This window comes from Hirundo rustica, chromosome 2 (genome assembly GCF_015227805.2).
Source record: "Hirundo rustica isolate bHirRus1 chromosome 2, bHirRus1.pri.v3, whole genome shotgun sequence".
In the NCBI taxonomy this organism is placed as follows: Eukaryota; Metazoa; Chordata; class Aves; order Passeriformes; family Hirundinidae; genus Hirundo; species Hirundo rustica.
The window spans coordinates 92,170,895-92,193,993 of NC_053451.1; the positions used below are offsets into that span (position 1 = coordinate 92,170,895).

Below are 23,099 nucleotides of genomic sequence, written 5' to 3' on the forward strand. Positions count from 1 at the left end.
TCTCAGCGTTCAGAATAAATGCAACTGTTTCTGTTCAGTTTAAATTAATGCATAGGTATGAAATTCTAGGTATTTCTATGTGTTTTAATCAAAATTGAGTGGTATTATATTTCTGTTCCAAGTAAAATTAAGTATTAATTAGAAACATGCTGTCATCTTGATATTTTACATATATGCCTAATTTTGGGCATTAATAACTTTTTAAGGATAAATTGTGGTAATCAGAGGCCTGGGTGTACATACATTTTTCTTTTTCTGTTTGGTCTGTGGATGTTCAAGCAATAATGCTTTTTCAGAAGAAAGAAAACTTGAAAGGAGCGCTTGAGATAATTTTTCAGAATTTCCAGCATCTCTATTGAGATAGAGAGCTTAAAGGAGAACAGGAGAAGCTTTTCATTCTTGACATACATTGCTGCTGGTTTTGTTCTTGAAATGCTTCCCTGCAAGCTTCTTTGGGGAGTGCTTTCCTAAATACAGCAGAAACAAAGTGGATTGTTGTGGGTTTGGATACGATGCCCTTTTCAGATTTTAGGTATTTTGTTTCTGTGCTTATATCTTTCAACATTCTCCCTGAAGTCAAATGCTCTGGCATTGAAAGCTCAGCTGTTTTTATTGGATTTATTTTTTGGAGGTAGGTTTCTGTTTGCTGTGTTTTCTGAAACAGTTTGAGAGATGGTTCTCTCATACCATTGTGCTCAAATATGTTGCTGCTAGAAAACAACAAGCTAAATTTGTTAATGCATTACTAAGTCTTCCTTAATGCATTCAGACTGGCAGATGTGTGCTGGTGACCCAGTATTTGGCAGCACAAGGGCAGGAAATTTGTTGCAAAAGGTAGGCATAATATGTGGCTGTCACATAGTCTTTGCTTTTCAGAAAGTTGCATCTGGGGAAGTACATCAGAAGCTAAGATAACACAATGGCAAGTATGTAAATTCAATTAAAAAATACGAGATGCTTCAAAAAATTCAAGTGGCAAAACCTTAAGGAAATGTATGTATATATTTGTTTATTCCTCTAAGCATTTTCAAAGTTTTTTTGGTTATGATCCCAGTACCCTTCCTTACCATATGTGTAGGAGAGCCCTTTTTACTTGCTTTCCTTTTATTACCGGTGTTTTAGCAGGGCAGGAATATGCAACATTGGGAAGAACAAGGAGGACAGATACAAGTTTGAGTTTTTCCTTAATCTTGTTCCAGCTTGTTGAATTCCCTGTACCTGGCTCAAGCTAAGCTGTCTGTGCTGCCCTGGTAGTCTATTTTTGAACTGTAGCGACTCTGTAGTAATTCTGTGAGGAGAATGGGGAGAAGATACCAAGGCAGTGACATATTCAGAATTATATAGTCTATTTTTTAATACTCGTCCTAAATACTTAATGTTAACTTTTCCGTAGCTAAATTCAGCTTTGCTAGGTTTAGGTACTTAGTGCTAAATTGAGTTTGACACACAGTTAAATTAAGACCCATGTATATTAGAAGTGCAGGGATAGAGGGAAAAGCTATTGCAAATTTGAACAGATTATTCTGCCGCTGCAGCTCCAAATGGAAGCCTTATACTCCAAAACCAAGTGCTTGTGTAGTCTAAATTGTCAGGGTCTTAGACATCTTAAGAAACATTCAATTTCTTCTTAGTGGAAGTGGAAAACTGAATGTTTTAAAGGCGAGTGTATTGACCTTTCATCAGCAAACCCTCTCCAAGTTCTCTAGTGTACAGGTACTTCACACATATGAAGAGGAGAGAAAAAAAATAATGGGAGTTGGCTTTTGAAAACGCAGTTGACAAAGATGCCTCTTCTATACAGATAGGTTAAATGATTAAATTCTTGCCCAAAATAAATGATCTCATCAGCTCTGTTTTTTGAGAAAATTGAAATGGTGCATGACTGTATCATGTATTTCTTTTTTTTCATTTTGTTGGTAGCAAATCTGAAAAAATACTGATCAAATTGTTCAGCTTCATTGTAGATGCCAAAACAGTGCCACAGAGGGAACCTTTTTTCTCTTGGAGGAATCTAAAGAGCAACTGAAGCTCTAACAGAGCGCGTTTGTTGACTTAAAATGTCTGGCTAGAGAGCTGAGTCTTTAGCTATGCTTGAAAGCTTGATAAATTTTTCTTTCTCAGCTGCTCAGTGCTGGAGGAATCTAAACAGCCATTGGTTGCTGCTGGTGTCGGGAAGAAACCGTATTTTTTTTTTTTTGTAAGCTACCCAAGTCAGTAACATGATTAATATATTGGGTTGGTCAATTAATCTCTTGTTCTAGTCTCAGTGGTTTTTCAGAGTTTTTTTTCATTTTGAAGAAAGAAATTACTGTAAAATGTCTTCTCTATCTTTCCTCTGTGCACTTTCTAACATTGTGATGGTGGTGACCTTTAATTTGCTGTACAGATTCTGCAGGCAGCCATTTTCTAGTGATGCTAAATGGTGTCTTCCTTCACACTGCATTTAGGTTTCAATATTGTGGGCTTTCCTACTGTAAGTCTTTTAAGAAAGAGGTTAACTGAGTTTTTAGAATGTGGTTCTTATAGAGTACTTAACATAACTATTACCTTTAAGCGCTTAAGTGAATATTGTGCACATTTAGAAAAATGGAAATCAAGATGAGAAATCGAGATTTGGTTTCATGTGATACATTAATCTTGAAGTAGGAAGTGGAAGAATGAAGAATAAGGGAAGCTGTGTTACTGTTTTGGTTTGTTTTTTAGCTTGAAAAGTTTTGTCTTTCTCTTGGAAGAACCGTGAGAACAGCGTGCCAGCCCTGGAGGAAGACTTCCTTATCAGTCTGCTATTGAAAGGCTTCCTGTTGACACTGTCTCTTTGGGGAACTGTACCCAGTTATCCAGGAAAGAGGCTGGTCTCATGTGCCTTTAATGGAGAAAAATTAATAGCAATTTGGTTGCTTGGGGAGAGGAGACAGACTTGGAGGCCTCAGTCTATGTGAGAGTAGTAACTTGATTTGTAACTTGTTTGAACTCAGACTAACAAGAATAAAACTTGGAGGTTTAGTATGGCAGGATAGACTTCAGTGCAGACTGAGCAAGCCATCAATAATCCTCAGAATATTTTTGTCTAGAGCTGCTGCAGTTAAGCTATTGCTAACATTCAGCCTAGTTTAACATCACATTGAGCGCGGCAACAGATGTTGCACACCTTCAAATTACAGTGGAGACAGCTTTTTTTAATGCAGTGTCTCACAACTCAGAAGGAAGTGGGAAGAATGCTATCAAGTTGTATCAGCTGAGCTGAAAGAGGAAACTTATTTAGAAGATCTCTGAAGTGAGGCATTACTGTCTGAAGCAACAGTTTCAAGTCCCTTTTTAGCGCCTCTATATATGCTCCATGGTTAGCTTTAGAAAACATATGCCCATACAGTCACCCATTTACAAGCCATTTGTGAGAAATGTGATTGTGTGATGTTTTCAAGGGCATGCTATGGGTGAGTTAGCAAAAGTGTGTGAACAGCGTGCCAGAAAGACATCATAGGCAGGAAGACATGGAGTCCTGTGTCATTTTATGCCTTTCCTGAGCTGAGGGTGCAGGTTGGCTCAGCATTTCCTGGCTAGGCATCTTCAGTATTTACAGGCACATGCATCAGATTGTTGTGGAACAAATCTGCCAAAAAGAAAAAGTGTCTTTACTGAAGAGAAGGTTGAAAACAGCAGGGTGTTTCTGTTAATAGTGTAAAGCTTTTTGGGTGTGGAACCCTGGGAAACAATGTGTCTAGGGAAGTGCGCTTGCGTTGAGCTGCAGAGGTTGGATAGAAAGTTATATTTGTTACCATCATTTAGAGTTTCCTTCTGTATTGGCAAAGAGGCCTGTGTTCTCTTGGTCTGTGCAGTTTTAGCTTTATTCTTTGTATTTTTACCAGAAGAGAATGATCTAGTACCCATGCTATGTGCTAATAATCTCTGGCTACTGGAAGAGTGACAGCAAATAAGACCGTGAGCGTTGCAGACTTTCATTTAGTTCTGAGTTTTGTCTTTAGAATTAAATCACTCATCCACATAGTGATACATACTTCAGCAAAACGATGAGGGGCATTCTCCAGATTCCTAATGGAGAGTTTTAATTTTTATCAGTCAGCCAAGGAAATTTAGTGCTCGGCTTTGATTGTTAATGGATATGTAGAGGGGAAGACTGGTTTTCTTCTTGTTTCATATGCTTGAGTCTGGTAGTCCCTTGGTTACCCTGAGTTCCTCAGTTCTGTCCTTTTTGTTGTTGTTAATTATACCTACTTACTTACTGCTGTAGTTTTGAAACAAATGTTTATTGTGAAGAATATTCATGACTTGCATGGAACCTTTGTGCAAGGACCTTAGGCAGCTTCACAAGTGCTCATTATCCCATCAGAGTGCTTTGAAGTCCAGCCTGTGATCTAAGGCTGTTGGCTGTAACTAAAGTGACTGTTTTCCATCTCCACATCCGTGGTGAGAGGTAGAGCTGTGATCTGCACAGCTCATTTGCTGTGTTCTGGTAATGGCTTTAGGATAAAATTAGTGGGCTGTATTGAAAAGTTTGACTGCTACGTTGTGTGGTGTTCTTGGTATCTTAGGGGAACATTGATCAAAACATAAACAATTTATGGAAGGAGATAATCTGCATCCAAATACACGTGAATAAATTGGATGACAGACAGTTGAGTTCTTAGCTGACCTCTAAACCTGGTTACTGTCAGGACCTGCTGCATTGAAAACAGGAGACTGCTGCAAAGTTTAATAGAGACTTCACATCTGAGAAGGAAAATATAATACTAACACTGCATTAGTTGACAGATGACTAATTTATGGATAATGTTTTAATATGTAATCTTTGTGGTTTTTGTTTGTTTTTTTTTTCTTGTCTTTAGGTGAAGCCAAAAATCTTCCTACATATCCGGGGCCAAACAAGATGAGAGATTGCTACTGTACTGTAAACCTGGACCAGGAGGAGGTTTTCAGGACCAAAATAGTGGAGAAGTCATTATGGTAACACATCCGTATATAAATATTCAGTCAACTCTTCTTATTCTCTTCTTACTAAGTTTGTTTAATATTCCAAAGATACTTTCTTGAGGGGACAAGAGAGGATGAATAGGATTCTTCTTCCAGTTTTAAAACACTAGTCGTAAAAACAGTAATGTCATGATACCTATCTGTATTTGTGGGAAAAATGCCTTCACCAAGGCAACCCATATTAATTTTTTTCCTAACAGTGTACCATTACATTGTACAAAATGCTCCTTTCTTTCTGTGATATTTGTTTTGTACTTCCCTAAACTTTTAAAATCTCAATTTAGAAAAGGTTCACGAAACTCCATTTCGCATCATTTTAGGCTTAGAATTTTGCATTAGTCTGGCTGCCCTAGGGAGTTGAGTTAAGAATTTAATTTTTTTTTGCTGTCATGAGGCTATAACTGAAAGGAGAGGTTTGAACATAAGATGTCTGTCTGATTATCTTGGACACTTCCTATGAGATTGCAGAGGTCAAATGTAGAATGAAACAGAATGAGAAACATGTAGCAAAAGTTAAAATGTTTTCTTCTGGAAATCCGTAGATACCAAAAAAATAAAGGGAACTAGGCTGGGCATATACATATATTCTGGTAAACAAGGCTTTTTTTTTTTTTTTAATGGAGAGGAAAGAAGCAGCAAGGAACAATCAAGTTTATAACTTTTATCGTAAGAGATAACTCTCACTCTTTTCCCAATTTGAGTAATACGTTAGGAATTTGCTATTTGTCTTTGCAAATAATGTGCTTCAGGAAGTATCTCCAGACCTCACTCCCAACCACTCAGAAGTACCTGACACATTCAGGAATGTGAGTGGGATTTATTTCTGTAAGTCTCTTTAATTGTTCTGTCACATAAATTTTTGTCATCTTTAAGCCTTGATGTTTATGAGTGACGATGCTGATGCTCTTATTTGTAGTATACAAACAAAACCCAAAAATTAGTGTGCATGCCTTCTTCCTTACCCCTGTAGCTGACATGTAGTGTCCCTAAACCTAATATCCCTGAACCAGTTGTTTCTTTAAAAGTGATTTTGTAAGTCATGTACATTTTTTGTTGTTGTTTTGGGGGTTTTCTATTTCTTTTCTCTGGGTGATCATTAGTGCTTCACAGGGAAATGGAAGATGAGAAGTGAGGATGTGTGAGAATAGTTAATGTAATTTCCTTGAATTAATCCAGACATTTTTCTATTTAAAAAATAAACTCTTGGTAATAAAAATAAGCAACAAGTATAATACCTTCAGTGGGAAAAGTTCTATCTTTCTTTAGACTTTCTTATAAAGATGAAGAGGTACATTGGGGCTGTGCAAAACTGGAAGGTTTCTAGTTTCCTGACAGTACTAAGTTAATTTTGTTAATTGAGGTGAATTCAGGGGAGAAATGAGCAATGATCAGAGATCTGGAAAAGGTAACCGTGAGGGAAGGTTAAAGTATTGAAGTTGTTTAGCCTAGAGAAGAGGGATGAGAGTAGAAATAAATATGTAAATTTAAAAAATAAACAGAACCAAAAAAACTCCAAACAGCACACCTCCCCCTTGAAAATTTGAGAGTGAGGGAACTGGTCTGTCTGTCCAGTATGGGTATTGCAAGTAATAACAAATTCAAATTGCAGTGGGGAAGGAAGTTGAGGTTAAGATTAACTGAAGAAAATCTCTGTTAAAGGTTCTGAAGCACTGGAGTAGATTTTATTGGTTTTTGTGTTCATTGCTGATGACTTTGAATAGGTTCTGTATGATCAGTCTCAATTAAATAATAGGGATCTTCCAGCTTTGAAACAGTGGTGGGACCAGATGACCTCTCAAAATCCCATTATGGAGCTCTTTTCTTTGATCTAAGGCTTGACTAAAGTTGGTCTCCATCATTCTTTCTTCTCCTAGTGAATTCCTGTCTTCAGTGGAGCCTGCCTTCTCCCTGTCTGTGCTTCTGTTTTCAAATGCTATTTTTGGAAAACTTGCTGCTTTACAGTCTATGAATATCCAGTTATTGACATCAACTCAGTTTTGCATTTAGCCATTTAGGTGTTTCCCTGTCTTTGTTTTTCTGGGGCATAATAGAAAAGCAGACAAAAATCCCAGATACATGAATGGTAATCTTGGGATGTCTTCCCAGTCTGTGTGTAGGACTTTCTCTTATGTCATGAAGCACACTTGAACAGCTGCTTTATCTTTCATGAGTGTATTTACATCTCTTAAAACAAATGTGTACATCGACTTCCAGAAGATGTTTTTCACCAGACCCTTCTGCAGTCACCTATTGTTGTAATCTTGTCAGATTCTGGGATGAGCTGAGGAGGCAGTCATGCTGTTCCATTCTTTAATGCTTGTGTGTAGGTTGATTTAACCCCTTGAGTGAGTTATTGGGCAGGTGAGGCTTATGTGCCCTATGGCCATGTGATTTCTGTGCAGCAGAGAATTAATCATGAGTTTTGTTGATCCCTTTTTCTGAGGTGTTGCTGCAGTGATATACAATGTTTGGGAACAGGGATGTGAAGCTGGGCCAATGCTTGAGTAAATTAGTCGAGTCCTGCCTGAAACTCTGCGTGGCTGGCATTGCAGTGGGTGACGCAGCTTGACACAGATCCCCCCTACAGTTTGAAGGGGAGAGCACTGGCTCTGATCTGTTCTTCATACCTCTTTTCTACTTCCTATCACTTCATGTCTGGCAAGGGACTGGTTTGCTATAAAGTGTTAAGAATTGCCTGTATTTTTACTAATGTTGATAACTCCGTCATCTTCCAGTAAGGCTCAGAACATTATTTTCATGTTGTCTATAGAAAACAAGATGCTTGTCTATAGAAAACAAGATGCTTTATGTGAAAATCTGAATTACAAGGTCTTTCATATGCAGCCCTAGTACTACTGATTCTGGAATGATTTCTTCTTGTTCAGATGGAGAAGGCCATCTTTTGCAGCATTTCTGAATGGTTTTTTTTCTTCACCTGCATGAAAAGGCTTGTAATTGATACAATGTCTTGTATAGTTGGGAATTAGTTTCCCCCCTCCACCCCATTTTTTCTCAGTTGATCTTCTTTAGGCTTCTACTAGGCGTTGCATAAATGTATATTTTTCCATGCAGGCCTACTCCTGGTGTAAAGCTTAAATAGAACTGGCAGATGGAAAAAAGGAAACAGTTATCTCTCCTTCCCATAGGGACTTGGATGAATGTCCAATTCTGGCTTGCTTGGAATATCTGTTATAGAACCTTCAGGCTCTGACTCATCATCTCCTGTTTTATGCCAGGACAGTGTAAGAAGTTGCCTCCCCGAGCTTTGTCCTAATCTTCTGCAACATATTTTCTTTTTTTGTTAGACTGTGGCAGAGGCATGAGAAGACAGCTGAGAGCAGTAACCTTTTAAATCAACAAGGCATGAATCATTCAGAATTCAAAAGAATTGAACCAGCACATCCTGTTGTCCAGTCAAGTGCCCTTACCAGGGCTCTGAAGAGAATCTCTGAGCTTGATGCCCTTTATCTAAATTTGTGTGTCAAAAACTGAGAGGAGCCAGCATGGTGAATCTTACCTCCTCTGTTCAGCAGTCAGGTGGGGCTCATAAATTACAATATGGAACGTAAAAAATTCCTGCCGTCCGGCCTCTTGGCTGCTGTTAAACTGGATGGTGGGCACTGCTGCCTTGTGCTGGAAGATTTTGAGGGCTGCTGCGATAAACTTAGTAGTGTCTGACTGAAACGAGTCATGGGTTGGTTACCACTGGGGCACGCCTTCCTACAAAACCACAGAACAACGTGAAAATGCTGTTTATATGGGTAGTTCAGAATCATCCCACTTCTCTGGGGATCTTTAGGCAAGAACAGTGAATGTGTGAATTGGTCAGACTGAGAAATCCAGGTTCTCAAGGAGACAATCTTGAACTCTTCAAGCAGCACTGTTTTTGTAAACTTGGCACAAGCTTTTACTAAATTCTAAGAAGGTCACATGCAAGTCATAAGATATGAGGGAGAGGTCAGATGGAGCCAGGATTTAATATGCTTCTCTGTTTTGTATTTGTCATTCAATATTTATATTACCGTCATCTACAAAGACACTGAATAGATTTGGATCCATCCCATATAACCTAGCAAATATGTACGTGAAAGGAGTCATGTATTTTACGTCCTAAGAGCATGTTAGAAAGATTGTGTTTTTTTAAATGTGGAGATCTACAGATTTTCATTAGTTCTGAGCTGCAAGTAAACAGCCTGACAAGAATTTTGCCTATTAATTCCCTTTGCACAATAAACTATTTATCTTCCCCCATTAGTAGCTTTCCCTACTTCAGGCTCCGCCATCCAGGAGTGTTTCCTAGCTACAGATATTTCCTGAGGATGAACTTTCTTGGATTGTTGGTGTTAAGACTGACTTTGCCTTTGCAGTTTGCATCAAATGTGCCCATTCACTTAAAGGGCAGTGTCAGCTGCAACAGGAAATCAAGGCAGCTTCTCAAATCATAGGTGAAGAATGGAAGGAATGTGACATCTCTAAATTTGTTTCAAGGATGTGAATAAAGGCAAAATCTGTCGTACGCTGAGAATCAAATGTCTGACAGTGTGCTTTAGAGAGGTGAGCCAAGCGTCTTGAGCCTGTGATTATTTAGTTCACCACTATTTCACTGAGGAATTTTTCACATGCTAAACATAGTGATCAAAGCCTGAATGAAACAGCAAATTAAGCCATAGGCACTTTCCCCACTTTCCCACCCCCAGTTTTCCTTTTTTTTTTTTTCTTTTTGCTAGTCTCTGACAAACATAACAATGAGGACTACAAGTCTGCAGTGTGCTTGTTGCTTATATTGAAATGTACTGTAAGTTCAGTTGAGACTATGTTCTCTTTAATAAGTGGTTACTCTGTCTTTGTTACAGAATTAGATCAGGTAACAAATTCAGCCAGTAGCTCTCAGAACTTTAAGTTATTTTATTACCATATTTAATGTTATTTTCTCATTCTAGGTTTGCTTAAATCTTTTTTTCCCCTGTGTTTGGAGTTTATGGCTGCATAGCTAAACTTCTCATGTTCTGATAACATCTTGGATGCAGGCCATTTCTCAAATTTTAAACACAAAGTTGTTTCCCTTAGTTGGAGCATTGCCAAAATTAGCTGTTGTATCTGAGTTAGCTGCATTAGCTGTTTCTACATTCTTACATTGCCAGCTCACCTCCTTGAAATAACAGCTTTCCCCAGCCCAGAGTCCTTAAGCAGAGAGGCTTTGGATGTTGTAGTGTGTTCTGCAGCTTCACTCCTGCATGTTCCCAGGGTTTCCTGTCTTCTGCATGTGACAGCACCTAACTGTGGCTCGAATTCCTAATGACAATAGACTTCAGTTCTGGAACACCCCAAGCCTCTAAGGGAAAGGCTTAAGATTGGTAGGGGTACAACTTTAGCCTGGTCAGGGATGTTATTGAAGCCAAGGACTGCATGGCTCTGCAGGGAAGTAATATAGCTGGGAAGGGTGCCAGTAAGGGAAGCAAGACTTAATGGAAGAAGGAGAATGAAGTGAACCTTGAGACCCAAGGCAGGGATTATGAATGGGAGCGTTTATCTATATTAAAAGCCACCCATGTGAGTAGCAATTGTTGGTGTTGTAGGCTGCTTTGAGTGATTAAAAAAAAAAAAAAGTAAATGCAGCTGTAATGTGACTTCTGCTGTTTGTGTGTGTCGTCTTACAGAATATTTTGGGAGGTGACCAGCGGCCAAGCGGCTGCTGCTTCAATTTATCATAATCCTTGTAAGCCTCATTGAGCCAAACCAGCAACTGTCAAGTGAGGTTGATAACTATAGCTCATGTGTCTGTCTGTCTCTTCTGAGCACAGGATTGAGAAAATGCACACTGCTTTATTTTTTTCTCTGTGTAGTAGGGCTGGTTATGGGTGTAACAAAGCACTGTTCATCTGAGTGTCTCTGCACAGTGACATGAGGAAAAAATTCCCTTAGTCTCAGTGGGTGTCTGATAGACTGCAGTCAGCACTCTCAACAGTGGGCATAAGTGATATGGATTTACATGTTGCCTCCTGTGCCATATACTTCCTCTTGCATGTCCTCTGCCAAATCTGTGCTTCAAATACAGTATTAGTGATTTTAAATAAATTGTGTCAGCTACTGTGACATCTACCGACTCTGGCTTTTACAGAGCCTGTCTTACTTGACTGTTGTCTTCTCGTTTTTTGTCTAGTAGGAGTCTGAAGTGCATTCAGGTTTTATTTGGCTTGCTGTATCTGCTTTGAATAAACTTTCTCTCTTCTACCCCACTCCCTTTACATATGCTGCAAAGCATAGCATAAAAAGTATCAGCCAAGTACTAGAAAAAGCTTAGTAGTAGAAACAAACAAGTGTGCTCCTTTGTACAGACTGATTTTGCTTCCTGCTCACATGGTGATGTGAACTCTGGTGTTCAGTTCATGCAGCAGGATGAATTCAGTATTTCTAAACCTTTTAAAATAGTCAGAGGATGTGGAGTTGTCTGTGGCATGTTAATAGTCCTTACTTTTAATCACAAAAGCAGTTAAAAAAAAATCCATAAACAAAGAATTCTGGTTTGAGGCGTTTCATTATTATTCATCATGCAACTCTTTCACTTCATCCACTGAAGTACTGCTGCCAAGACAAAAACAAAACTGCTTTAGCGAATCCTAAGTATTGAGAAACTAGCATGAGGTTTTGTAACGCAGCCTGAAACTAAAGAAATGTTTTTACACTAGCATTTGTTTTATGAAATCTGTTCTTCTCTGTTAATAATATTTGTGATGATGTCAGTAGATACATGAAGATATGAAATAAAGTTGCAAGTATGCTTCTGGAATTTAGTGAAATATGTTAATGTGAACAGTTTTTGAACCCTTTTTAGAGGGTTTATTGTGTTTGAAGTAAGGATTCTCTTCCTTATTTGCTTTCATTCCACTTGATCTGCACAGTAATCTTTGTTTCTCTTCTCCTTCCCTGTCTCCTGAAAATATCCACTGCCAAAACATGCATTAGAAGACATTCAAAAATAGATAACCTTGAAATGGGGAGGGCTGGACAGCTGTAAGTAGGTGAAACAATACCTAGAAGGATCTCTTTTAGGTGGTGTTTTTTTGTTTTTTTTTTTTTGGTTTTTTTTTTTTTCTTCTTGGTATTCCTGCTCCCATGCCATGAACATTCAGAACAAGCAAGTTTTTGGTGAGGGGAGAGTGAGTGAGCCTGAAAATTCAAATCCATTGCACTGCTCATGCAGCTGTCTGACTTTATTTTTTGTGTGTATCTCTTCTGTGATGAGAGCTGTGGAAGCATATTAGAGAAAGTGTCCTGAGGAGAGATTGATCAGGGCATGTGTTGGTGGTAGAGGCTGTACAAAAGCTGTGCAGTAAGAGAGCCCTGTGCTTCCTGGGCAAAAAGGACTGCTGAGGTCAGTGTTCCCTCTTTCAGGACATATTAAGTGATGTGAAAAAGAAATGAGAAGGGGGTATGAAATGAGAGTATGTGGAATAGAAGGCTAATCAGGCCCTTGTGAGACTGAAAGCTTGGAGCAAAGATTTTAAAAATGGTACAGATCTTTCTCCATTTCTAACCCCACCAGGAAAACAAGAGACAGTGACTTAGGAACAAGCCCCGTGTCATAATGAAGGACTAGCTGATACCTGCACTGATACTCTTCTTGTTGCTGTGATGGCAAACCTAAAACAAGGTTAGCAGAGCTGTTCTAAACTCAGTAGTCCTTACTGAAGAAGCTAGGTTTGAAAATTCAGCCGTGTTCAGTTTGGAAGGAGATTAATTATTGTTCCTGCTCTCAGCAGTCACATCATTTGTTTGAAGTCCAGAAGAAACTGAAATAATGACAGCCCTGGTCTTGGCCATGCCCTTCCCTTGTAATCATATTCATGCGCAATCTGTGCTGCCAGGGTTGGGGAGGGGGCCCTCAGTGCTCCACTTTGAATGATTAAAATTTCTCCTGAGTGTAGGGCTGATTCATCTACAAAGAAAGTTCAACTCAAAACCTGCAAGTTGAATCTGACCTCACTTGGTTCTTGGAAGATTTCTGAGTTTTCAGCCAGGCTGGTTCCAGTATTTGTTTTGGAGGATGTTGTCAGACTCCTGAGGGCTGGGTAGGCAGATGTTGATGCTTTTTATTAATTGCTCTGTCAAAATAAAAGTCCTCACTGAATCCCCATCAGACAAATTCTGGCTTTTTGGAGAGAGGAGACGTTTGAGGGAGGGATTTAGCTGTTCTTTTGGAAAAACCATTCTGGAGCCCTGGGGTTCTCGCTCAAGAGAAGTTAGCTTGGGAAATAAATCATGGGATTTGACTGCTGTGACCTCTTGTTCTTCAGGTCTTAGTGGGAGACAAAGCGAGTACTGTTCTGAAGAGATACATGGAGAAAAAACACACATTTAAGTGGAAGCTGGAAGTATTTGTGTGGTTGCATTTGATTCCTTCAGAAAGAAGTTACTGTTTCTGCAGAGCTACACAAGATTGGGCTGGGAATACATCAGATTTATCTTGATGTGTATTCTTACAGTTAAAACTTTGCTGGCTAATTATCCAGTGCAGTGGGAGTATGCTTGTGTCGGAAATCTGCTTGCTTAAATTAATTAAGAGCCTGTGCACCCCAGGGGTGTTACCTGAGTGATGAGAGGTTGTGAATCTACAAGGGGCTCAAGATCTCAGAGGGGAGAAGCCAAGAGCAGAGCAAAGCTTCTCTTCTGTTGATGGTGGCTCAGACTACACTGCTCAGACTAATAAACCTTGTGCTAGTAGTAGTAGTAGTGACCCAATAGGGCCTCTGTATGGCTAAGTCATAGAATTAACATTTCTTCTGTTAATTAGTCTCTTTCTGATTCTGTGCATTGGGCTAGGTACCTCCTGTTGTCCACGCTGCTCTTCTGAATCTTGTTTATTTTGCTGTGGTGTGATCTTAGTTGACTTCTGCCTCTGTTCAACACCATGGCAAACATTAATAAGGGGACTTACCAAGGGTTCCAGTTTAGATATCTTCCCTCCAGAATCATTAAATTATGCTCAGTATAAGTCACTTGTATTTATATTGCATTTGGACTTGCAGTACACTGAAGCTTCCCTTGTATTTTCAATAGAGGATTGGATATATAATCCACAGTTCATTAAGTATCGTTTCATTCTAAGGTCATTTGTGAATAAATTCATTTTGTCATGTTCTTCCAGAAGGAAGGACAATTTTATGGCTGAATAGAGTATTAAAGCTCAGAATGATGAAAGTGTTTTGCATGTATAATGTACTAGATATTTGGGCAATATGAATGCATTTGTTTGGCCCCCTAGGGTTAAGCCTGCACGTGAAAACTTGCACCAAGTGATGTGCACAGAATGAGGCCCTTGGGGCTCCCAGCAGAAGCATGGCTGCTGGGACAGTCTTGTAGCTCCCAGTTTGATAGAAGCTGCTTATAACAAAGAATTAAGCTATTTTGTGCTTGAAGTGGTGGCTGTGAAATTCTTGCTTCCAAATAAAACCTCTCAGAGCAGAACCGGTAAAGAGGATGTAACAAAGAGTGCTGAATTGAACGGGGCAGTTGAGAGAGTCAAACCAGCTGCCATTTCCAGCTGTCAGGTTTTCCTCCCCTGCCTTCACAGTAGGGATAACTGAGTGGGCCTCACGCTGGTTACTATAAATTACGGAGGGATGCATTTATTTCAAGGAACGGGAAACCATTTCCGTGGTGGAAGTTTAACCAGTGGGTACGCCTTGGGCTTTGTTGTTCATCCAGCGTGTTCTTCCATGTGGCTAGTGGAGTAGTGACTTAAATAATGTTCTTGGCGAATACTGAGCGATGTCTCTGGATATCATGAAATCAGTGTAGCATTTTCCCTTCAAACACAGACTGATTAGCTATTAGCTAGAAATTTGCAGTGCCTTTGTGTTTGAAGGGAGACTTGTCAGCTAGCTCTTGAGGGAATGTGGTAATTCTGAGGGAGCATATTTTTCCTATAGGCAGAAATACAAGCAAAAACGTATAGTGGTGTAAAATAACCCTGAAAGAAGCCAGGGAATGACGTTTCCTGACAAAATTCTATTTCCAATAGAAAAATTTAAAAGTTCACCCAAGGAATTGTTAATAATTTTTGCAATATCTAATTTTCTAATATATATATATATAAAATTAGTAGTGATTTAAACTACAGCACAATTGTCTCATTTTTGAGCTCAACCAAGGCAATAAGGAGGTCTGTGTTTGAGAGGGGAAGAAAAAATTTGCTGGCTTTTGGCCCATTGGAATTAGATTTATTTTTAAGTCTACATCTGCAGTGCTTGCTGTATTTGTCCATGTTACTTGAATTGCATCCACTCATTTAGACCTACTGAAGCATGAGTGACTTGGAATGAAAGGTCTGTGCAAAATGGTAGACCTGTCAATGAATAAATAATCTTGATATATGCATATAGCTCCTAGGAGTAAATCCTTAAGCATGTAATTCAGTAGAAACTGAAAGGGTTGCTGTCAGGTGTCTTAAGATTTTTTTACCCATTTAAATTGGTGGGATCCAAAGAAAGCCCCTTAGGTCCCTAAAGAGCTTTTCATGCTGAGATAGTACTTTTTTGTTTTGTTTTGTTTTTATTCTACACAATTGAACTATGCAAAAATTGATATTCAGTCCTCTAAGGTAACGAGCATGACACCAGCTCCAAGGCTTAGTTACCGTCAGTTGACTGAATCTGACTTTAGATAAGAAACTTTACAGGGGTTGAGCAAAGATGCCATGGCTGTAGGCATTTTATTTTAAGTATACTAAATGCTTAAAAAAACCCCCATGAACCATACAGTGTTTTTTTCATCCTGTTCATGTATGCTTTTGTGATCTCTGTCCTAATGTGCTATTGTAAGCATTCTGTGGCAGCAGGGGCCTCCCTCTACCCTTCAAGGCGCTGTGTGTTAACAAATAACATGGTCTCTGCCCCTTTTGCAAAGGGACACTTGTTTTCCAGATAGAAAGAAGTATCTGTTCTTTTTTGCTTTTTTTTAATAAAAAAATCTTGTTCTGTGGGCATTTAAGATATTTAGGAAGAGTCAAAATGGAACAGTGCTTGAAAGCGCACATTCACTGGTGGGGAAGATCATCACAGTCCAGGGTGATGTTCTGGGTGTGAAATATAAACACACCTGTGTGTCCAGGATACTAACACTAATCTGTTTTCTTTTTGTTTTCGTGTGTGTATGTGTTTGTGTATGTTGGTTTTTTTTGTTCACTCAGCCCCTTCTATGGAGAAGACTTTTACTGTGAAATTCCTCGGACCTTTCGCCATCTGTCATTTTATATTTTTGACAGAGATGTTTTTCGAAGGGATTCCATCATAGGTATGTGTTCATAAATTACTACTTTCCTTACAGCTTATTTCTCTTGGATTTTAACTTTCACATCATATGCAGTGTTATGAGTTGGGGGTCTTGATAGGACTGATGATAATGGTAAGTGCTGCTCAGTATGGTCCTTCTTTTGTCAGCTGTCAAAAATGCCTTCAGTATTATATATTATGTATAAAAAATTGGGGAGATAAGCACTGTCAGTTGTGATAGTGAATGCAGATTGCAGTTTAACTAAAACAGGCTATAAAACCTTGTTTAAATGTTGACAACCTCATTTATTACTTTAAATGTTACTAATTTTTTTTTTCCTAAGTGCAGGGCCATTAGTCTTGCAGTTTTCCAGGGCCCTCACACTTGCCTGGAGTGTTGTTAAACTATGGCTACCTTAACAACAGGCAGAGGAATGGCTACTGGCCGTAGGTACCCCAAGTACAGCGATGACAGAATTTTCTGGAGTGTATCAGAGCAAGCTGTCACCTACAGAATAGCTCTAAAAGACTTCCAGTGCCTGTTTGAGATTGACAAGATTCCTGCTTTTCAAGATATTATTTGCTGTGCATTTAATCTTCGGCAACTTGCATGGCACTCCATTTATCTCTTTGGTGGTGAAAACCTTGTAGAAGCTTAGTTGTTTTTGAGGGGAACAGTTTCTATTTTAAGTCACTTGAACACTTTCGACTTTTTTTTTTTTTTCAGTTATCCATCTCTTTTGAAATAAGTCGTGTGTGGCTACCATGGCTATAGCTATCTTGAGAGAGAGAGGTTGTAGAGAGGAAGTTGTCAGATGTTGAGCAACAGTTTGTATGATGGCATAAAATTTATCTTAAACCATGGGGTAGTGGTGCAGATATTTTACATGTATCTTTACATTACAGTGATTTGTTATGGAGTCACAAGCTTTTTCTTTAATTATTGTTTTATGTATGAGGTGGGAAAGCAGGTCCATGTTCTCTTTGTCCATAAGCGATCTCATGTGTGTATAGCATCCTGGGGAGGGGGTCAATTTCTGATTGTTGAGTGAGCTTTTGGAAAGCTTTTTCTTCTCTCTAATGTCTACTTCCCCTTGTACTTTGAAAGTAACACCTCTCTTCTTTCAACTGGTGTTTTTCATTGTTGAAATTTTCTGATCTCTTGTGTGTCACTAGTTTTCAGCAGCTGCAGTGACCCATCAGGGACTTTTCTTGCTCAGATCTTTACTCCTTCTCTTGGAAAAAACAGTCTCTTGAACCACTTAATATGTGTCAGACACGTGAAATTGCAGATAGAGAAATGAAAATATTTTTGTTTTCTTCATGTTTCCTAAGTTCATGTTTTAATAATTAAGCTCTGATGTTGGGGGGGAATTATTCAGGGGCCATTAGAGTAATCTTAAAGTTACTGGGAGCAGTTTGTGAAGGGTACGTGCAGAAAATATAAAGACTTTAATTTGCATGCTTGAATGATTGATCAAGTTTTCATTTTTCACTCTGTTCAGGAGATGGCAATGTTAACTTTTGCACGTGTTGCAGAATCCACAGTTAGGCAAGCTGGTTTGTTACTATACTGGTCTTAGGGTTGTAGAAAGGCCTTGGTTGTAAGGGACCTTAAAGGCCATTTAGTTTCAACACCCCTTGTTGAAACATGGTGGACACCTTCCACTAGATCAGGTTGCCTAGAGCTCCATCCAACTTGGCACTGAACACTTCCAGGGGTGGGGCATCCACAACTCTATGGTCAACCTGTTCCAGTGCTTCATCACCCTCACAGAAAAGAATTAATTCCTAATGTCTGCTCTAAACCTACTCTTTGTTCAAGGCCATTCCCCCTTGTCCTATCACTCCATGCCCTGTAAAAAGTCCCTCTCCAGCCCTCTTGTTGGCCCACTTCAGGCACTGGGGGGCTGCTTTAAAATCTCCTTGGAGCCATGTCTTCTCCAGGCTGAACAGCCTGTCTTCAGAAGAGAGGTGCTCCAGCCCCCTTATCAACTTAGTGACCCTCCTCTGGACTCATTCCAGCAGTCCATATCCTTTTTGTGTTGAGGTCCCAGACCTGGACACAGTACACCAGCTGGGGTCTCACAAGGGCAGAGTTAGAGGGTCAGAATCACCTCTCTAGACCTGCTGGTCACACTGCTTTTGTTGAAGCCCTGGGATAAACTTGGAAATTTGAGGTGCACATTGCTGGATCATGTTGAGCTTCTTGTCCACCAATGCTGCCAAGTCCTTCTCTTCAGGGCTGCTCTGAATCCATTCTCTACTCAGCCTGTGTTTGAGCTTCTGATTGCCCTGACCAATGTGCAGGACCTTGTACTTGGCCTCATTAAACCTCACAAAGCTCCCATGGTCCTACCTCTTCAATCTGTCGAAGTTCCCCTGGATGCCATTCCTTCTCTCCAGTGCATCAGCCAAACCACATAGCTTGCTGTCAGTGTTGATGTAACATTGGAAGTGTAAACTCTGGTGTTTCCTGTCTACATTGAGATTTTTACAGTAGATATTATCGATTGTAGAATTTTCTCCTCTCTTCCTTCCTCTGTTCCCCTTCCTCCTTATTGCAGGCATATTGTGAAAAGCATTTCAAAAGGTATGAAAATGTAATAGCAATGGAGGGAAGAAAAAAAAAATCCAGAATTACTGTCAGTTTGATACTGCTCTCTAAGTTCTACTTGTAGTAGGAGAATTTTCTGGAAAGAGAACAGTGTTCTGGAGTAACTACTTGTGGCTGTTTTCAGTAGTTCCTATTGAATGGGAGTCAGCAGCCACAAAGCTCAACAGTAGATTTTAAATTTTTTTTTAATAAGGGAACTCTGTGATTCGACGGAAGTCTGTAACATTTAAAAGCAATAGTTGCTCTATGTGTATCTTCAGCTCAGTTTTAAGACTCAAACCTTTTCTTGAAGAGGCTTGAACCAGGAAGGTTTGGAAGATGTCCCTACTGAAAAGGGTGGTCAGGGTAAAGCTAGAATGAGCTCTTTTCCACTGAACCACCAAATTCTGCAGTCAAGGGCCCTTTGTTTACATTCCAAAGATGACTTGTAACATCTATTATCCTGAGAGACTTCTATTGAAGAAAATGTGGTTACTCATGCTCATCCAGCAATGAACTTTCTCAGAGGAGGGAGCTGGGGGGTTGTGTCTTCCATCCAGGAAAGACTGATTTTAAGTGCATGTTACTGAGCTTGTGAATTTACCTGTGTGTGATTTGCAATGTTTGACATCTCTTTGCATTGCTTTTTTGGCTGGTTTGAGACAGAGAATGAAGTACATATGGGTCAAAATGGTAAGAATTTGGCAAGTAGCTGTTTATTTTTTGAATGTGGTTGGTTAGCAGAATTCCTTTTTGTTCACTGTTAAATGTTTCCAGGAGTTTCTCTTGGTGTTACAATACTGACTTCCAGGGTTATTGGAGCTCAGGTATGCTTTTCTTTATTCAAATATGAAGTATAAGTTTGTGATGGTAAATTCTTTAACTTGGGAAACGCAACTCAGTGTGTGACAGATTAGAATGGTTAAGCTACCAAAAATGGAAGATGTGGGAGGGAGAATAGGAAAAACAAGAACCCCGTGAAACCTGACATAAACTTCCGAGAAGAGCCAAACAAACTCAAATTGGAACATGTGTAGCAGATATGTTTTGGAACATGCTGTAGTATTTTGGCATACAGGATGGGAGGATTGTGCAGATAAAGATATCTTTTGAGTTTGCATGTTTGCTTATTACATTTGCATTTTCTTAGTCATAATTGCTAAGTCACATGGAACTTTCTTAGTTTAACAGACACAACTTTTGAACAATTGTGTCTTGGAAGAATCTTGGATGCTGGTTGAAATGCAAATACAATGAAGAAAATGCAGAGTTCAGTGGATCTGAAATGTTATTTTTCTCTTTTTCTAGATAAAATATAGGGAATAGTCACTGTGAAAGTAACTAGTCTTAAGTTGTTTGATTGATATTGACTATTACTGGTTAGGGTTTATGCAGTTATTTGTATAGTATGTTGAGATGCTTTGAGTAGGAAATATACTACTGAAAGCAATGGTAAATGCAATTTAAAATCACATTTGTTTCTGAATGGTCAAATAGCAGTAGTAGGCCAACTTGCTGGAATATGTGTCTATAATATGTTGAATAACTATTTCCATCTAGTTGTTACAATGAGAAAAACATAGATGAGGTGGGGCTAACTTGAAAAACTGTCTATAGGTGACCCTCCAGTAGTAAGATGTCTCTGGCTAGATGCAGTGGAAGGAATATTAGGATTGTAGTGCTGCTATATCGGGCAAATGTTCTTTAATGATTGTTTTGATATTTTTCAGCTTTTTAGAGATGTTGAATGAGACATGCTGTGTCTGCAATAACAATAAACTGGGCTTCTCACACCTCAATAACCGAGCTAGATTTAGTGAAGAAAACCACGTTTGTGATACGCCCTGAGCTGGTATTCTTTTAGTTGTGTAATGAATAACTCAGGCTGCCAGGCTGTGACATTAAACATACAGATCAGTTCAAAAACAGGAAATATGCCACACCAAATTGCTTAACACTTTGGTGAGGATTAGTTGATATCATCTGTCCTTTAGGTGACAAATATGCAGGTTTTTTATCCTCTAAAGTGAGTTTGTTTTTTTTCACCTCAGCACTTTATTTGTTTTGGTAAGAGATACATGAAACTGACTTGCAAACATCTGTACTAGGCAGGAACCAAATAGAACAAAATGCTCCTGTTCTGATGGAGATGCAATGGTGCTAAATAAAGCACAGATGTGAAATATTGAAGCTTTTCAGTGAAGGGGCAGAAAGCCAGTGGGAGAAGATGAGTGCGTGGTTCTGTTAATTACATTTACAATAACCTAACTGCTGTAAGTCACCTACATTCAGGTTGTTAGGTGTGTTGTATGACAAATTGAGACTCTTGTGGCCATTGTATCCTGGCAGGTTGTAACTCTCTTCCTGCTTAATGCTGGATGAGGTGAAGCAAAGTTAAGCACTAAAACAAATTTGCCTCCAGAAGTAGTTAAATTTAGCTAATCTGGACTAAAGTAAATGAAACCAAATCATAGCTTTTGGAGACACAAAGTGAAAACACCTTGGAATTCAAAGCTTGCATGTTTGATCGACCTGTGCCTTTGTTAATGGCTACTTCAAAGCTGAGGACGTATGTTTGTAGAGTTGCACCAATTCATTACCAAACATCCAAGCAAACCATCTACTGTTACTAGGTAACTGCTATGAAATGTAGCTGAAGCATCCCCTTTTTTGTTTCATTATTTTACTGGTTTAAAAGAAAAAAACCATGAAAATAATCATCCCTGATGAACTGTGCTTCTTGCTAGTTAAGTCCAGGAAAGATCCTCCAATACAGCCTGAAGCAGAGATCAAAATTTCAGTAGAAAATAGTGTTCCTTTGTTTCTTCTAGCCTGACCATGGCTTAGGCAGTGGTTTACTGTTTCCATAATGTACTGGTGGATGATGTGGGAGTAGTGTATCTATTTAGTAGGATGAAAATATAACTACTAATGAAATAAAGGAAACAGATGACTCTTCCACAATGGCAAGTCCCAAAAAGAGAGAACCTAGAATTATCCTGGAAAGGTTCTCTGCCGCTACATAGAAAGGCTAAAGTAAATACTCTCTGCATAGAATAAGTTTTTAGGATGCACTCACAATATCTTTTAACCTGATGGGTGGTCTCAAGACCAGGAAAACAAAGTTGAGCTTTCAAAAAGTGTACTTTGTCTTCTTCGTCCCAGAAGTACAGATATAAACAAAACTACTGAGCATGATGTGCTAGAACCTTGCCTGTCTTTTATGCGGCCCTGCTCCTGACATGACAACGAGGTTTAATATTGTGTGTTTGTCAAATGAGGGAATGAATGAGGTGGTTGTTCAGTGCAGGCAGCGTGCTCAGGGATTTGGTGCCTGCTGTCAGGCAGGCTGCAGTGACTGCAAGTCTGCAGTTCAGGACTGCTCTCCCAGTGCAACCAACCACAGGCTGTACCCAGTGTCTCAAATGCAGAGCCATTTTAAGGGCCCAGAGAGTTGATACCAGAGGTGTGGTTGAGGAAGGTTCTTTTTGTTTGGGCATTTTGCTGTTTTTAACTGGAAGGGAGAGCAGAAAGGTGAAAGCCAGGTGAAATCTCTTCATTGTGACCAGCAAAATAACCCTGATAGAAGATAGTTCATGCAATGCTGCAGCTTTGAACTTTTAAGGATAGAGGCTATATTTTGTCCACAGCCTGCTTTTCTCTGCCTTATTATCCAAGATAACTCCCACAAAGGTAAGAAATGGATTTAATAAGTGATATTCTTAGTATATTTGGACTAGTTTAAAAAACCCAAACAAATAACATTGGGGTCGTGAATATCACATACCTCAGTAAGAGTGCTGTGGATGCACTAACGCTGTGCTGGAAGTGTTCTGCTATTATTGCCACTAAATTCTTGCCCATTGTAGCAGATGGTCTAATAGTGCTTGTGCTTCATGGTGCACTGCACGGGGGCCGTGAGGGAGCAATTCTGCTGCTTCTAAGGCTCTGAAGCCTTATGTTGCCCCTAATTCTCGTCCTTATTTTTGTAATTCTGAAATACGGAGTTTGCTTGTTTCAGTCTTTTTCTGTGTTCTGGGAGAGGTGAGTGAATTTGTGCTGTTCTTGAACAAAGCAGTCAGCGTTTCTGTGCTTCCATTTAAAGACAAATAACCTTTCATACAGATAATTATAAAATTCTAGGTAGGCTGGAATAGCAGTGATACTTCTTGTTTCAAGATAATTAGGCTCTCACAGCCCAAAGTGTTGATTAAAGTTGATTCTGATTTGTCTTTAGTCTTTCC

The 23,099-nt window shown here is 39.3% G+C and overlaps 1 protein-coding gene across 2 annotated transcripts in view; it reads left to right on the forward strand.

The window, feature by feature from the left end:
- Positions 1-23,099, forward strand: part of RASA3 (RAS p21 protein activator 3) — a 131,512-nt gene that overhangs the window by 31,909 nt on the left and 76,504 nt on the right. For both annotated transcript variants that reach the window (XM_040054848.2, XM_040054847.2), the window contains exons 2-3: positions 4,845-4,962; positions 16,178-16,281. In XM_040054848.2, coding sequence (XP_039910782.1) covers positions 4,845-4,962; positions 16,178-16,281 — 222 coding nt within the window. The remainder of the gene's footprint in view (positions 1-4,844; positions 4,963-16,177; positions 16,282-23,099) is intronic.